The following is an 18,012-nucleotide window of genomic DNA, read 5'->3' on the forward strand; positions in this document are numbered from 1 at the left end:
GGCTCTACCTGTCCATGGGCCTCCTTCTCTTCCATCTTGCCAGTACCAATGGGTGCATAAAGAAGTAGAGATCTCAATTCCGACAGCACAGTGGGAAACTGTTTTAACTGCTTTAACAATTTATGGACCATAAATTGAGGCTCATACAGTAATAAACAGTATTTAGAATATACTGGACCCCATTCTGGTTGTTTTAAAAAGGACTATCTAACGTATCTAACTGTTGGAGATGTAAGAGAGATAATGCTTCTCTAAAACATATGTATTTTTCCCCATTGTCCTATATTGAAAGATTTTTGGCAGAAAGTAACTGAAGCTATCAACAAAACTGTACAAAACAACTTTGCATTTACAGAGCAAATTATCCTCTTGAACTATATGCCCAGCACATGGGACCTTACAAAAGGACTATACGAGTGGCTTCTCTATGCCCTTACCAGAGCAAAAAGACTGATACAGATGAACTGGAAAAATAAAAGTGCGTCTCCCTTCTACGATTGGATTGAAGACTTATACAAACTTGCAACATATGAACAACTTGCATATAAACGCAGACTTGCCATGGACAAATTCAATGATATCTGGAATCTGTTCTTACAAATGCTGTAATAGGTTAAGATCTGGTGAAGTACAGTAACAACTTTATAAAATACACAGTTTGGGGTTTTCCCCTTCCCCCTTTATTTTCCCTTGTACATGGGTTCTGTTTCTCGTTCTCTTTTATTTATGTCTCACCATGTTTGGTACATGTATAATTATGTACTTTTTTGAATTTTCAATAAAGATGTTATTAAAAATAAACAAACCCCAATGGGTGCCATTCAGAAAGCAACCAGCCTCATCCAGTAAGAGGCCAGTGTGATGGCATAGTTGAGGGCATTACGGCTTTCCCAGCTTACAAACACAGCTTGTTGCTGGTGCTTACTGGAGGGAAAGGCACAGGAATCTTGGGTCTCTAAAGGCGTGTAATGGCAAGAGCATCAGGTTGGCTCTGCCATGCTACCCCACCCCAAGCACCCCTCACCTTGTAAGGGACAGTACCAGACTGTTTGGAAGCTAGGAGAGCACTGTCATCCTTTTGTCCCCCTCAATAATTTTTTTCAGGGGTGCAGACCCCCCCCAATGTTGATGGGCATCACTGTTTAAATGGCCTGTGTGGTTGATTATGTGGAGTGGTGCTTACCTGGGCCCCTGCTGCCCTAATACCATATTTTTCCATGTATAAGAAGATGTTTTTTATATATTACAAATGTTTAAAATTGGGGGGTTGTCTTATACACGGATAGTGAAGAGGGGGGGGGCGGGCAATTGGTGGCAGCCACGAGCAGGAGATTGTTGGTGGAGATTGGGCAGGTGATTGGTGGCCATGGCAAGGCCTGCTGGTGATTGGCTGCTGCTGCGGCAAATGGGAGGGTGATTGGCCGCTGCTGTCAGTGAGTGGGCAAACGATGGGTGGCTTCAGCAAGGTGTGCGATTGGCAGTGGCAGTCAGGCGGGTGAGCGATTGTGGGCAATCCCCCCCCAAGCTTAAGAACTCTGGGCAATCTCCCCCCATTTACTTAATTTGGGGTCCCCAAAAATAGGGGTTGCCTTATACGTGGAAAAATATGGTAAATGTTATCACAACCACCAGATGAGATAAGATGTCGAAATCTAAAGCACTGAGAGCTCTTAGTACAGAAGAGCAGAATTCAATCACACAGAACTGTACAATGGATTGTGGTCCTGGTCAACAAAGATATACCCCCATCTCTTCGATGGGATGTGTAAGAAGTGTCTAATAATACAGCAGTTTCTTGCTTCCATTCCCCCGCCTTTTCTTTCTCTTTCACTCACACGAAAGAAAATAAAAAAAGAACAGGGACCACTCTTGGAAATGAATTTTGCTTGGAGCATTACCTTGACATCGACCCAAAGACATGACTTCAATTTTCTCCTGTTTCTGGCATGACGCTTCTTTGATCTGGCACGCATTATCATAAGATTTCCCATCGGAAGCACAGAGAGGATTGAAGTTGGTCTGAGAACAGTCAATGTTGCACACACACCTGGAAGGATGAAAAAAAGGCGAGTGTAAAACTCAGATAAAAAAACTAGCTATAATAGCCCCATTCCAGTATCTGTAAAGCAGAAATGCAGTAAAACAGGGTTTGCAATGATAACTTGACAGGAGTTAAGTAGCATCAAATACAGTTTCCCAGACTTGGTTCTCCAGCTAGAATTCCCACTATCCTGACCATTGGTCCTGCTAGCAAGGGATGATGGGAGTTGGAGTCCAAAAATAGTTGGGAAAACTGTGATCTAAGAGAACAGAAGGAGGATCCTGCTGGTTCATACCAAAGGCCCAGGCAGGCCTGCATCCTATTCTCACAGTAGGCAACCCAGATACCTATGAGAGGTCTTCAATCAGGACTTCAGCACAACAGCAACCAGAGGCTCAGATGTGTAAGAACTTTCCAGTCAGTGCTGCCCAGAGAGAGGACCTCTTTGGTGGTAGTACCCATACCTGTCAACTGTCCCAGAAAGAATGGGACACCCCCCTTTCTTCTTGTCAGAAGAAGATGGCCACTGCCATCTTTTGTGATGTCTCTGCAGAGACATCACCTTGCCAACAAAGGTCCGTATAGTTAAAGCTATGGTTTTACCAGTAGTGATGTATGGAAGTGAGAGCTGGACCATAAAGAAGGCTGATCGCTGAAGCATTGATGCTTTTGAATTATGGTGCTGGAGGAGACTCTTGAGAGTCCCATGGACTGCAAGAAGATCAAACCTATCCATTCTTAAGGAAATCAGCCCTGAGTGCTCACTGGAAGGACAGATCCTGCAGTTGAGGCTCCAATACTTCAGCCACCTCATGAGAAGAGAAGACTCCCTGGAAAAGACCCTGATGTTGGGAAAGATGGAGGGCACAAGGAGAAGGGGATGGCAGAGGATGAGATGGTTGGATAGTGTTCTCGAAGCTACCAACATGAGTTTGACCAAACTGCGGGAGGCAGTGGAAGACAGAAGTGCCTGGTGTGCTCTGGTTCATGGGGTCACGAAGAGTCGGACAAGACTAAGCGACTAAACAACAACAAATCTTTTGTGATTTCGAGCTTTATTCTCACTCCCAAAGTACTTTTTCAAGGCAGTAATCTTACATGACAACCCAAAACAAGAGATTTTGGGTGCTGTGCCTTGAAAACGCTTTTTTAGGGGGGTCCACCATCTCACACAGGTCTGGGAAGTTGGGAGTTGGAGTTCAATACTTGTGGCTACTACTGGCCTAGAAATGCAGTTGCATTGAGGTCCAGTGCCTCTCCCCTCCCATTCACCCCTTTTGCTGTGGAAGACTCTCCTATCCTCTGCTTTATATATGAATTAGGGCAGAGATGTGGACGACAGCCCCCTCGTGTCTCATTCTGCCCCAAGAAGGAAGCAAAGAGAAAGATGAGCAGAGTAATGACGAAGCATTGCAATCTTGCAATTTAAAGGATCATTGTGGGGTTTGGAATATGCACATGTTCTTCAATGAAAATTAATGACCTAATAATTTATACAACACAGGACCTATTTGCATGCTTAATTTGGCCACAGTGCCAGCTTTTGTAAAAGTTATGCATTTTGATTTCATAAGTTTTGTCACAATGGAGGCACCGACCAGATGTCCTCTTCCTTTGCATGGTTGAGCATGACTGACAATTGCACCGATTCCTACAGGGCCCAGAGCTTTGCATATGCTCTGTTGAATGTGCAGATCTCCTCACTCCAACATTTATAGAAATCGTGCCTACACACCAGTGTTCCCATAATGCACCAGCAACCACTGGGTGCGAGCAGACCAGTGCGGCAAAACTCAGGAGACAACAATTCTCTTGTCTTTTTGTCCACTTCTTGTTGTGATGTCATTCATTGAGAAAACCTCCCTGAGACTTAGCACAGCTCTCGCTCTCTGTGCACACAAGCGTATGGCTTTGTTACCCGAAATCTCTGCAAGGCTGCAAAAATTAAAAGCCGAGAAATGCTAAATCAGCAGCATTATTAACTTTGCCATGTTGTGCGCCCGCCATATAATTTATGGGGTTCATTACAAGGTATAAATGGTAACAAATTAAAGAACAGAAAGAGGCAGTAGCAATAATATCAATTTGCACATTCAAGAGTGAAATAATGGAAGAAGGGGGCTTCTAAATGTACAGATAAAGGACTAGATTTCAGGGAGAAAAGCCTGAATCTTACAAGCCACATTTCCATGGGCTTTCAAGTGAAACGTCCTTGCCTTATGCCAAGCAACCCCAAACTCGGCCTTCCAGATGTTTTGGGACTACAACTCCCATCATCCCTAGCTAACAGGGCCAGTGGTCAGGGATGATGGGAATTGCAGACCCAAAGCATCTGAGTTTGGGGACGCCTGCCTTATGCCATGCACAAGATTTCCAAACAGCTTTGTAGCATCTGCTATGCACATGGGCCTTAAGATGTCATTTCTTAAACTCCTGAATCAGCTTCAGCTCTGCTGAAATCAATGGCACTTTACTTATTACAACCCATTTAGGGCAACTCTATACATCTACATGTTTGCTGCATGCAGCAAGTCATATTATGTTGGGGTTGCCATACGTCCGGAATTTCCTGGACATAGCCAGGAAGATACAAGGAGATGGAACCTTTAGAAGACATTTGAAGGCAGCCCTGTTTTAATTGACGTTTTATGTTGTTTTAGTCTGCTGGATGGATTTTGCATGTATCCTGCTCTGGGGACTGTATGGCAAATAGCTATAGACCCTCCAAGTGTCCCTATTTTCCAGGGACATCCCTGATTTAGAGAAGCTGTTTCTGGTTTCTGATTTGATCCCAGAATGTCCCCCATTTCCCTATTTTCATTGGAGAAATGTTGGAGGGTATGGTAGGATGCCTGTATTTTCATTAGAGACATGTTGGAGGGTATGGAGTTGTCCGACCCCTGAGCCGTCTGAAGGCAATCCTGTATAGGGATCTTTTTAAGGTTTAATGTTTTATAATTTTTCATATACTGTATTTTTCGCTCCATAAGATTCACCCTTTCCCTCTTAAAATGTAAGGGAAAATGTCTGTGTGTCTTATGGAGTGAATGTGTGGTCCCTAGGGCTGGGGGGGGGGGGAAAGCCGGGCTTCCCCTGCCAGCCCCACCAAGCTCCTGAGCAGCTCTGGGGTAGCCCACGAAGCCTCCGCAGGGCAGCGGGGAGCCTTCATCCCGCTGCCCTGGGGAGGCTTCGCGCGGCTATCCCTGGCTTTTGCAGGAGGTGGGGGAAGGGACAGAGCGAGGCTCTCTCACTTCTCCCACCTCTCACAAAAGCCCCCAAGAGCCACATATTTTTTTTCTTGAATCCTCCCCCCCTCAAAGTAGGTGTGCCTTATGGAGCGAAAAATATGGTATGTTGGAAGGTGCCCAGAGTGGCTGGGGCAGCCCAGTCAGATGGGCAGGGTATAAATAATAGAATTCTTATTCTTATTCATATTTGTATTCTTGAACAGGATGTCCCTATTTTCATCGAGAAAGTGTTAGAGGGTATACGCTTGTGGAACAGAAGGAGTGCCATTCGGCAGCAAAATGTTTTGGGCTGGCTCTGGTAGCCTGAATCAAATGTATGGCCTTTAAGGACCGTAAGAACTTCTCTTCAGAGCTAGAAACTGAACAATGGCAACAAAGAGAGTAAAAATGCATTTTAAGGCAATGGCCTCCTTCTGTGGCTTGAACCTTCCTCTTCAGGAATGAAAGCATACGGGCTAACTTCACAGTCTGTTGGTTCTCCTGCTTGCCACTTCATAAATCATACCTTATTATTTATTGAGAGTGTTTTTTGCCTGCGTAAAAAATAGGAAGAATGAGAGACGGACACATTATAAAGCATGAATGGCTGCAGAAGATTGCCCCTGCAAGGCATTGTTGATGAAGGGTGCTTAAAAAAGAAAAATGAAATGATTATATATATATATATATATATGGTGGATGTTTGGCAATAAAGAATAGGAGATTGCCCTATTTTATATTTCACAGATAATTGCGTAGGAGCACAGAATTATCACCAGCCCTGCCTAAGATGATAAAATGGAGCTCTTCTTTACAATTTTGAATTGAACGGTCCTCTTGAACTAATGCTTGGTCCTTTGATTCAGCAATACAATAATCGAGGCTTAACCAGAAACGACTGGATGGTTTCTATGTATATGACAAGCAAGGCTGTTATCCTATAGCTCTGGTGAGGCGAAAACAAATTAGTGAGTGACACAGCAAGTGGAGTATTATAGGGACTTGTCCACCCATTGATTTTCCTTATCTCCCAGGGATAACTTGTACACTCCTACGTCTTTCTAATCATGTGGAAACATCACCAGAGCACCCAAAACACTTTTGCATCACCTCTCCAAAGCTTAAAGCAGCTTACAATAAAGCTAAGATATCTAAAAGCTTAGAAGTGGCATCAAAACAGGTCCCAAATTCAAGCAACAGCACCTACAGCAGGGGTTGCGATCAACTCTGGTCCTCCAGATTTATAGGTATTATGATAAATGGAAACTGTTCTGCACCTACTGGGTTTGTTCTGATGGTACCTAACTAATATCAATAACGAATGTAACTCCAAATTTGGTCTCTCTCCCTCTCTGTGTATGTGAATGAGTAAGAGAGATTATAAACACCACTAAGGTGAAAAAGTATTCATCAGGGTACCCAAAATGGTGCACCTCCAGATATTGTTTGAGTCCAGGTGGTGTTGGATTCTAACTCTCAACACTGGACATGCCGGCTGGGGATGATGAAAACAACATCTCAAAGGTACCACATTCTCTACCCCTGCCACACATGCTGGTACAGAAAAGCCATAAGTGGGCAATTCATTGGTCTCTTTGGTAAAAGATGGTCCACTCAGAAGTGCATCCCATTGAGTGTCATGGGACTTTAACAACAACAACATATTATTTATACCCCGCCCATCTGGCTGAGTTTCCCCAGCCACTCTGGGCAGCTCCCAACCCACTATTAAAAACACAATAGTTGCTTATTGCCTTGAAATCTGATGGGAGGGCGTTCCACAGAGTGGGCACCACTACCGAGAAGGCCCTCTGCCTGGTTCCCTGTAACCTCACTTCTCGCAGGGAGGGAACTGCCAGAAGGCCCTCGACGCTGGGCCTCAGTTCCGGGCTGAACGATGGGAGAAATTCCACACTTTGAATTGTGCTTAGAAATGTACTGGGAGCCAATGCAGGTCTCTCAGGACCGGTGTTATATTGGTCGATACAGGATACAGGGTGAAAAACCAACCCCTTCAAAGGCTCCCTTTTCAAGAGATCTAATCTAGCTTTCTAAATTGTATATTTTGTTAACTTTGCCCTACGTCCCTGCTCCCTGCATTAAGTGTGTCTGATTTTTGCTGGGATGTTTTTACCTGTTTCCCCTGTTCAAATGTTTGCCTTCGAGAAGAGCGAGAGGAGAAATGCCTTATTCCCAGAGGGGGCAGCTGTACTTATGGATGGCATTTCAATCGCATGCTGTTATTCAAACAATTAGAAATCACACAGACCATGCAAGGAATTATCTGGGCACAGCACAGAGCAGTTTTATTATTACACAGCGCTTAATGAAAATGATTTGGAGGACCCCAAAAACCTCGTAACGTAAAGAAACCCTGAATAATTGGTATATTTATTATTATTATTAAGGATCACGATAGATGAAAATGCTGCTTACTGGACGTATGTCAAGCTATAATGCACTAACGTGGAGAAGGTACTTACTGCTACCCTGCCTTGCATACCAAGTGTGACACAACAGAGTGAGGCTGTGGTGAAGAGCCAAGGGTAGGAATAAAAACCAGGCAGCTGCCAGCGGTCCTCGGATCTTTGCAGGCAACAAAACAAAAATAAAATAAAAATGCTCCTTGGTCTTAAGGGACCTACATTTACCTGGTAGCCCCTTTGAATTCAGTGCCTCAGACTTCCAAGGCAGCGTGTGCTTGGGATTATAAATGCACTTCCATAAATATCAATAGCCGGATTTGCAAAGCTACTAGCAGGAAGCTTGCCTTGATGGCCGAAATATAAATGGAAACTTATTCTAGGAATATATGCTGGAAGGAACAGGTGAGCACTTGCATAACAAACAAGCAGACCTTTCCCCCCGCTTAGCTACCCATTGCCTTGGGTACGTAGGGGCTCCCACTTAACGGCACCGCTGCTAGGTTTAATCATCTTATTTTCCCTACATCTGTTGTCATTTTCTTTCATACCAGCTTGATGGTTGCTGTGCTGCGCTGCACAGCCTCTGCAGGTATATATTTGTGTGTGTATGTGTGTGTGTTTGTGTGGACATCTAGGGATGGGGGAGAATTTTTGTTCAACTTGCAATGGCAGTGAACTCTATCTGACGTCAGAACTCTATCTGACGGATCCTGCTCAGATAAGAATACAGGTGTGTGGATTAGGTTGTGTGTCTACAAACCTTTTGGGAGCGTGGTTCCATCTTAATTTGTATGAGATGTTCTGAGGGCTTTCCTTCCTTCCTTCCTTCCTTCCTTCCTTCCTTCCTTCCTTCCTTCCTTCCTTCCTTCCTTCCTTCCTTCCTTCCTTTTACAAACATTTCTAGCTGCTTGTTAGTTTGTTAAATGTCCTGAGAGTTGTCAAGAGACCCCTATCCCGCTCAGAGATCTACAATTCCTTGAATTCCTTGGGAAGAGGGACTGCTCATCAACCACTCTGGAAATTGTATTTATGTAGGAGGGAATACGAGTCCCCTAACAACTCTTAGCAGCCTTAATAAACTATATTTCACAGAATTCTTTTTTGGGGGGGGATGGAGACCATGGGCATAGCCAGGATTTATGTTGGCGGGGAGAAAGGACTTTTGTTGGGGGGGGGGCAGAACTGAGCTAACTGTGATGAACTTGGTCAGTTAGTTAAGTGTTTTTATTTATTTATTTGATGGAGGGCAACTGCCCCCTCCCCCCTGATTAAGCCCATGGTGGAGACACTGTGGCTGTTTAAAGGAGTATCATACTGCTTCAACCATATGGTGTAAACAGGGCCGGATTCTGTACAGTGATACCTTGGGTTAAGAACTTAATTCATTCTGGAGGTCCGTTCTTAACCTCAAACTTAACCTGAGTACCACTTTAGCTAATGGGGCCTCCTGCTGTTGCCGCCATGTGATTTCTGTTCTCATCCTGAGGTAAAGTGCTTAACCCAAGATACTACTTCCGGGTTAGCAGAGTCTGTAACCCGAAGTGTCTGTAACCTGAGTTACCACTATACACAATACTTTCTTTCTGTCCCGGTTGGTCCATGTACAACTGCTGATATTCCATCCCTCTTCCTTCCTTCCACAATCTGGCATCATAATTTTTCCTTTCAACAGTGAACTCAGGCGATTTCGAGCTGACCAAAATTGGGTGGTGGTGGTGGTTGACAAACAAGGAAGGAGGGACTGGCAGTATTGGGTGAATGCCCAGCGATGCAGAAATGAAGAACTTTAGTTTGTTTGTATTAAGGCGACAAGCCTTCTCTCACACCCCCCTTCCAAAGCCAAAGCAAAACACACAACAGCAACAACCCATGAAGTATGGTCTGCAATAAGAGGAAAGTGACTTGGTTGCTTGTGCCTCTTATGGTATTCAGCCTCCTTGAGTTTCAATCGCTGCTCTTCCACTTCAATGGTAGGGCACACATTTTGAAAACAGATTCAAATCTTCGCCATCAACCCTTAGCACAAGCTCAGGTAAAAGGATGGGGTGGGGGACACCTTTATGAGACCCTGGACAGCCTCTGCAAGTCTGAATAGAGAGATTCCAAACCAGGCATCTTCAAGCATTCACATTTGTTTGCAGACTTCTTAAAACGGGCTGAGCAAAACCAGATACCATCACACAGCTCAGACCCAGCCTGTTATCGTGTAGACAAGGAACAGCACTGGCTTCTATTTCTTGCGAAAAGCATTTTTGGAGAATATTTCCCATGCATTTTGGTGCTGATTTCCCCAGGCTGCGGAGCAGGCGTTTCAAGCAACTGTAGAATCAGGGTAAACAAAGCCCATCAAGGCAAGCCAACAGCAATTGATCCTTGTTTGTCACATCTTTCCTTATCTCTTATTAAAATTCCTCGCAGTTCCTTTCTCACTTTGCACCCAACTCTAACCCTTTCTTCAGTTCAATTATAATATAACCTTCATCTAGGTTTCGCCTCTCTCTGGAGACCTCAAAGCTGCATTGGCTTGCATGCCACAGCACCTTAAGGGCAAAATAAGTATCTCATTTTTCTTTTGAAAATGGCTTCAATTTAAAAAGAGCTGGGGAAAGTGGCATAATCACCAGCACTGCTAAGTAGATGCAGCAATACATTGTTGAGAAGCTAGAAAGAGTCAACAGCTCAGGCTGTGTGTGCACAAACACACACCTCGTAAGTGATGTTGTTGGGCAAATATATAAATATATATTTATTGTGGAGCAGAGACCAGGCGCCTCGTTGGGTGGGCAGCACACTCTGGGCGGGCCTCTCCACAACCCTACACCAATCCTAGGCACACAGGAGGGCAGGGTCGGACGGCCACCTCAGCACCTCGCTAGCTCGCTTGCCCCCAAACTCGCAGAAGAGCCTGCTGCGGTGCTCCAACGAGCGGGCTCTTCCCCAGACTCCAACTCGTGGGCCCCGGATTCTCGGCCTGGCACCCCTGAGAGCCTGGTGCCCAGGTGCCCCGCACCCCTAACGCCTATGGTTAAGACGGTCCTAGACCAATGATTTGTTGTTGTTGTTTAGTTGTTTAGTCGTGTCCGACTCTTTGTGACCCCATGGACCAGAGCATGCCAGGCACTCCTGTCTTCCACTGCCTCCCTCAATTTGGTCAAACTCAAGTTGGTAGATTCGAGAACACTATCCAACCATCTCGTCCTCTGTCGTCCCCTTCTCCTTGTGCCCTCAATCTTTCCCAACATCAGGGTCTTTTCCAGGGGGTCTTCTCTTCTCATGAGGTGGACAAAGTATTGGAGTCTCAGCTTCAGGATCTGTCCTTCCAGTGAGCACTCAGGGCTCATTTCCTTCAGAATGGATAGGTTTGATCTTCTTGCAGTCCATGCGACTCTCGAGAGTCTCCTTCAGCACCAGAATTCAAAAGCATCCATTCTTCAATGATCAGCCTTCTTTATGGTCCAGCTCTCACTTCAAGGACCTTTGTTGGCAAGGTGATGTCTAGAGCTAACTAATTTAGTTCTGCTCCTATCTTCTTGCCTGCTGGGTTTTTTTAGAAAGTTAAAACGGAGGCTGAGGGGGAGGAAGATGACAGGCAGGGCCACTACACAGACTGGTGACATGTAAGCAGGTGAGGGAAACTGAGGTTGGAAGAGCAATGCACCTTTTCCCAAACAGACCAGCCTCCAATGCCTCCTTGTTATCATTCTGTAGAGCTGGGACATCATCATTATCATCATCATCATCATCATCATTATTCTCCACCCATCTGGCTGGGTTTCCCCAGCCACTCTGAGCAACTTCGAGCACATATTAAAGCATAATAAAACATCAAACTTTAAAAATATTGTTTCTCCATTCAAGGCTCTCCACCACCACCTTGATTCTAGCCAGTCTTCAGCCCATGTCTAATGTTTTTAAATTGCATACCATCCAACATTTCTCTGATTGGGATACCCTACTCCATAATAACAATAATAGTTTTATTATTTATATCACACCCATCTGATTAGGTTGCCCCAGCCACTCTGGGCAGCTTTGAACATATATAAAAACATAATAAAACATTAAACATTCAAAAACTTCCACATACATGGCTGCCTTCAAATGTCTTTTAAAGGTTGCATAGTTACTTATCTCCTTGGCTAGAGGGTCGGATAACTCCATACCCTCTGACATTTCTCCGATGAAAATAGGAACGTCCTAAGTAAAAGCAGGACGCGGGTGGCACTGTGGGTTAAACCACAGAGCCTAGGACTTACTGATCAGAAGGTCGGCGGTTCGAATCCCCGCGACGGGGTGAACTCCTTTTGCTCAGTCCCTGCTCCTGCCAACCTAGCAGCTCGAAAGCACGTCAAAGTGCAAGTAGATAAATAGGTATCGCTCCAGTGGGAAGGTAAACGGCGTTTCCGTGCGCTGCTCTGGTTCACCAGAAGTGGCTTAGTCATGCTGGCCACATGACCTGGAAGCTGTACGCCGGATCCCTCGGCCAATAAAGCGAGATGAGCGCAGCAACCCCAGAGTCGGCCACGACCGGATCTAATGGTCAGGGGTCCCTTTACTTTACTTTTAAGGAAAAGCAGGACATTCCGGGATCAAATCAGAAACTGGGACGGTTTCTGTAAATCCAGGACTGCCCCTGGAAAATGGGGACACTGGGAGGGTCCGGAGGCCCAATGTACTGGTAGTTGTATCTTACTTCACTGATGGTGACCCAGCAGCATTCTCCAGTACCAAGATGTAGCAGGGTAGCTTGAGGGACCAGAGAGGAGGATGTTGTCTCAGAGATCATGAGATTAGGACTGCTTTGCTGTTCTAATCCTGGGACACGGCACCCAATGTGGTTTTCTGCCGATGTTAAACTGCAACTTTCATCATGTTGACTGGGGCTGATGGACTCCGAGTTCCATCAGCAACCAGAGACCACCACCTGTCATAAGCAATGGTCTATGGTTTTCTTTAGGACCTCTTGTCTCATGTGAAAATCCTTACTCAGAAAGCAAGACAATGGACACAGCAGAGACCCAGTTACTGCCGTAAAACACGTTAAACCGGTTAATAGAGGAATCGTGCATGAATAGGAGTGCTGCATGGATTAAAAACCAGCAATGTCGCTGTGAAGGACAGCACTCAGGAAATGCAACAACATAGTTATTATCCTGTCTGAGCAAATGCTGTCTAAGGATCATACTGATTTGATCTAGTCCCTTCAAGAGTCATAACCGGTTGACATTCTTGTTTTGTTAAGATCTTTATGTGCTGTTATTTCTTTGTGGTTCTGATCCTTTGGAGCAGTCAATTGCTTTGTGGTTCACGTTATGCGACAGCCAGTGTGGTATAGTGGTTATAGCTTCAGATCAAGAAAACCCAGGTTCAATTCCCCTGCTCAACCATCAACCATGAAGGTAACTGAAACGACCTCTCAAGGTTGCGGTTTTGATAATGATGCATGTGTAATGTAGATCCGGTAGGAATCTGTCTGTCTTTAGAGACAATAGAGTGAACCTCCGGAGGTGAAGCCAAACCACAGCATTCGTAACACCAAAGTGACCTCCTTGGGGAACAAGTCCAGGCAGTGTGTATGGAGGTCCAGCGCTGCCCAGGCAGCAAGACTCCCCTCTTGGCCTCACTGATGTGATCCAAAGGAACACAGAGCAATACATTTGTCACCAGCTTGGCGGCAGGAGTTGCTGGAAGGAGGTGTACAAGGCCCCAATCAACTGTCTTGGGGGACTTGTGTTGGGTTTACTCCTTGGCCTTTTCTTCTTCCAAAGGTATCCCACAAGGCAGTGGAAGTTTAGGATCAGAGTTTTTCTTCTCCTAGATGGGCTACCAGCTTGAAATGTACACCACTCCTTAGAGCAATGATGGAACATTCCCATGCCTCTAATAACAGTACCTCATTTTCTTTCTTTCTTTCTTTCTTTCTTTCTTTCTTTCTTTCTTTCTTTCTTTCTTTCTTTCTTTCTTTCTTTCTTTCTTTCTTTCTTTCTCGGGTTACAGACGCTTCAGGTTACAGACTCCGCTAACCAAGAAATAGCACCTCAGGTTAAGAACTTTGCTTCAGGATGAGAACAGAAATCGTGCTCCGACGGCAGCTGGAGGCCCCATTAGCTAAAGTCGTACCTCAGGTTAAGAATAGTTTCAGGTTAAGAATGGACCTCCAGAACGAATTAAGTTCTTAACCCGAGGTACCACTGTACCTATATTCTCTCCCTCTCATCTGTCTATATCTTTATCATCTATCATCTATCTATCTATCATCTATCTATCTATCTATCTATCTATCTATCTATCTATCTATCTATCATCTATCATCTATCTATCTATCTATCTATCATCTATCATCTATCTATCATCTATATCTATCTATATCATCTATCTATCTATCTATCTATCTATCTATCTATCATCTATCTATCTATCTATCTATCTATCATCTATCTATCTATCTATCTATCTATCTATCTCTATCTATATCACCATCTATCTATCTATCTATCTATCTATCTATCTATCTATCTATCTATCTATCATCTATCTATCTATCTATCATCTATCTATCTATATCTATCATCTATCTATCATCTATCATCTATCTATCATCTATCTATCATCTATCTATCTATCTATCTATCTATCTATCTATCTATCTATCATCTATCTATCATCTATCTATCTATCATCTATCTATCTATCATCTATCTATCTATCTATCTATCTATCTATCTATCTATCTATCATCTATCATCTATCTATCTATCTATCTATCTATCTATCTATCTATCTATCTACCTATCATCTATCATCTATCTATCACCACAGGTATGAGAGAATTTTGGGATTCCAAATAGCAAAGGAGAATTTTAAAATATGCTTCACAAAGCTCAGACTCACGATCTGGAATTGCTTGTGTATGAACCTATGTGAGATACATAGGTGTTTAAGGTTGTTAAGGCGTTAAGTGATTTCATTGGAGGCCTAATACATACACCACTCCTGTCGTTCAGCCTGGACACTGAGCTCCAGCTCTGAGAGCCTTTTGGCGGTTCCCTCACTGAGAGAAGTGAACCAGGCAGAGGGCCTTCTCAGCCGTGGCGCTCTCCCATCAGATGTCAAGGAGATAAAGAACTACACAACTTTTAGACGACATCTGAAGGCAGCCCAGTATTGGGAAGTTTTTAATGTTCAATATTTTATTATTATTTATCTGTTAGAAGCTGCCCAGAGTGATTGGAGCAGCCCAGCCAGATGAGAAGGGCATAATGATGATGATGATAATAATAATGATAATGATAATGATAAGAATTCAATGTGACCAAAATACAAGGGAGAGCTATGCATAAATTGGAAAGAGTGACACATTGCTAAGTGCACTGAAGGCAAACCCTGTTCTTTGCTTCTTTACCTTGCTTCAAGAAGAAGAAGAAGAAGAAGAAGAAGAAGAAGAAGAAGAAGAAGAGGAGTAGTTTGGATTTGATATCCCGCTTTATCACCACCTGAAGGAGTCTCAAAGTGACTAACATTTTCCCTTCCCTTCCTCCCCCACAACAAACACTCTGTGAGGTGAGTGGGGCTGAGAGACTTCAAAGAAGTGTGCCTAGCCCAAGGTCACCCAGCAGCTGCATGTGGAGGAGCGGGGAAGCGAACCTGGTTCACCAGATTACGAGTCTATCGCTCTTAATCACTACACCACACTGGCTCTCCTGAGTACCAGCAGTGACCTGAGAGGTGGAAGGTGGAGCAGAGAGGACCTCCTCATTCCCCCCCTTACTGCCACAACAGGTGAAAGGGGAAGAAGGTCCTTAATACAGCTTGCCAACTTTGCCAGTCCCCTCTGAGCGAGTTTCTTTTATATTTGTGAATGGCATTGTGGTTGTTAGTGATATCTGAGCATTGTACAACATTTAGATTGGCAGGAGGCACAGAAGGACAAGGCAAAGGGTATGTAGATGCGAATTGGCTATTTGCAGCAGCTGGGAAGCAGAGAGGCTAAGCAGAGAGTTAACATCTCTACTGATCCGTCTCGCCCGCGCCCAGATTTCTGACCTACAAAATCATGCTCTTGCTTTCTTAAACATACTTACATGAAACTCAATACCAACACAATCTATTTATTGCTAAAATGCTAGTTGGAAATTGGAAACGGTATAAATAAGATGCATTGCTGGTGATCCCCGTGCCCCCTGAAGGCACTGTAAGGCTCAAAAACTCACTCGGTTCACAGCGTCATAAAACTGAAGCAATAAATGTCACCCCTTTTTTTGACTGCACATTAAGCCAATCGGCTTTTTATTGCGGCTAAATAGGCCGTCATCAAGGCACCAGTCATTTTACTACTAGGGCATGACTTCAGCGAAATGTATAAGCTGATGGGGATGTGTGTGGGAGGATACTTTATTTCCGTATATTTTGCGCGCAGGCAGACAAAGTGCGGGGGGGGGGGATGATGAAAGGTTTCTCCCCGCCCCCAAACAGTCCAGTCCAAAGCGCCTACCCATATTCGTTCATGCTGTAATGCCCTGATGTACACAGAAGATTAGGTGTCAATGCACATTAATATTTGATGTGCATTATCATATTATCCTTTATGGGTACTTTCCCAAGCATGCAAAGAAAGGCTCTCTTAAACACAGGGAGTTATATAATATTGTAGCGGTATTTTGCTGAGTTCACCCAGCATGCAAACTCTGCCCTTTGATTTTATGGCAGGAGTGGGGAGCAAGTACCAGCCACTGCAAGATACCTAATACCCATAAAGGAGTGAAATATGGCAAATCAGCCACCCATCCAGTGTTTTCTTTCTAGGAAAACGGGTGCCAGAACTCACCACGAACACTTCCCTCGTTCTCTTAGAATAGCAATGGCGCCCACTTGAGAGGTGCCACAACAGAATTCTGGCGAGTTCTGGCTGAAAAAAGGCCCTGCAGTAATCCACTTTGTTTTCGAAAAGCACACAGACACGCCACACAACCCCCACCCCACCCCAGATAAGCACATGCTTGCAATGTACTGTTAAAAATGAAGAGAGATCCCATCACCCATAATTCAAGAATATTAACATCTTTTGACACAAACAGTACAGGGAATACGGAAGCACTCTTGGGTGCACTCTTGGGTGAAAGTTATTTTATTATATCCTGAATTTCTTACTCACCATAAGATCCCAGGGTGGATCACAACTGTATAATTGTTCAACTGAGACTGAAATAGAGAACGGCTATGTGTATCACTGAAGGGTTTTAACCAGAATATTCCATTGAAGCTAAAGAACAGCAGAAAGGGCTCTCTGAGCTCCTAGATGGGTTGATGATTAACTGTTGTTATTCTCTAGTAGCTAACAGGCGAGTGTTTAACCTTGGATTGCATAAGAGCATAAGAGCTATTGAATTGCAAATGTACCTTCCTGGAAGGGTGGTGGTTAAATCTTTGTTCCCAGGCTCTGTGGGAATAAGGATGTGTAAATGACTCTCCTGAAGGGAGTGACACAGCTCCAGGAAAAATGGAGGCTGTAAGGAGAGAGAGAGACCTTTGCTTATAGATCTGTTTGGAAGTACGTTTATTTCTAAGATGTTGAGCCTGTGCTGGACAGCAGAAGATATTGTATGGAATTATTTGGATGTATCTTTGATGCTTTTGTTCTGTTTTGAAGAAAGTTCTGCAAGTAAAGTTTTGAATAATATCCAATGGGTCTGGACAATATTTCATTCCAAAAGGGGTCTGCTGGTGGACCACAATAAACTGATTGATTGATTAATGGCCAGTTTTTATGCACCCAGTTGCTTCAAGATATATTAATATCTGCAATGACAACAATATGAAAAATCAATACAGTGGTACCTCGGTTTTAAGTACAGTCCAGTTTAAGAACGATTTGGTTTGAGAACTTTACCTCAGTCTAAGAATGGAATCCAAACGGTGGAAGGGCACCAGCGGTGGGAGGCTTCATTAGGGAAAACGCAACTCGGTTTAAGAACAGTTTTGTTCTAAGAACAGACTTCCGGAATGGATTGTTTGTAAACTGAGGTACCACCGTACTAAAATCAAATTTAAAAAATTACAATCAGAAGACTAGTGTGAGTCCTAAATATGTATCATCTATCTATCTATCTATCATCTATCTATCTATCTATCTATCTATCTATCTATCTATCTATCTATCATCTATCTATCTATCTATCATCTATCTATCTATCTATCTATCTATCTATCATCTATCTATCTATCTATCTATCTATCTATCTATCTATCTATCTATCATCTATCTATCTATCTATCATCTATCTATCTATCTATCTATCTATCTATCATCTATCTATCTATC

At 43.8% G+C, this 18,012-nt stretch overlaps 1 protein-coding gene across 1 annotated transcript in view; it reads right to left on the reverse strand.

Moving 5' to 3' along the window:
• The window catches only part of TMEFF2 (transmembrane protein with EGF like and two follistatin like domains 2), a 245,730-nt gene that overhangs the window by 62,315 nt on the left and 165,403 nt on the right, over window positions 1-18,012 (reverse strand). Inside the window, exon 6 of the mRNA XM_081898074.1 lies at window positions 1,899-2,047. Coding sequence (XP_081754200.1) covers window positions 1,899-2,047 — 149 coding nt within the window. The remainder of the gene's footprint in view (window positions 1-1,898; window positions 2,048-18,012) is intronic.

Source organism: Podarcis melisellensis (assembly GCF_964234715.1).
Source record: "Podarcis melisellensis genome assembly, chromosome: 1".
In the NCBI taxonomy this organism is placed as follows: Eukaryota; Metazoa; Chordata; class Lepidosauria; order Squamata; family Lacertidae; genus Podarcis; species Podarcis melisellensis.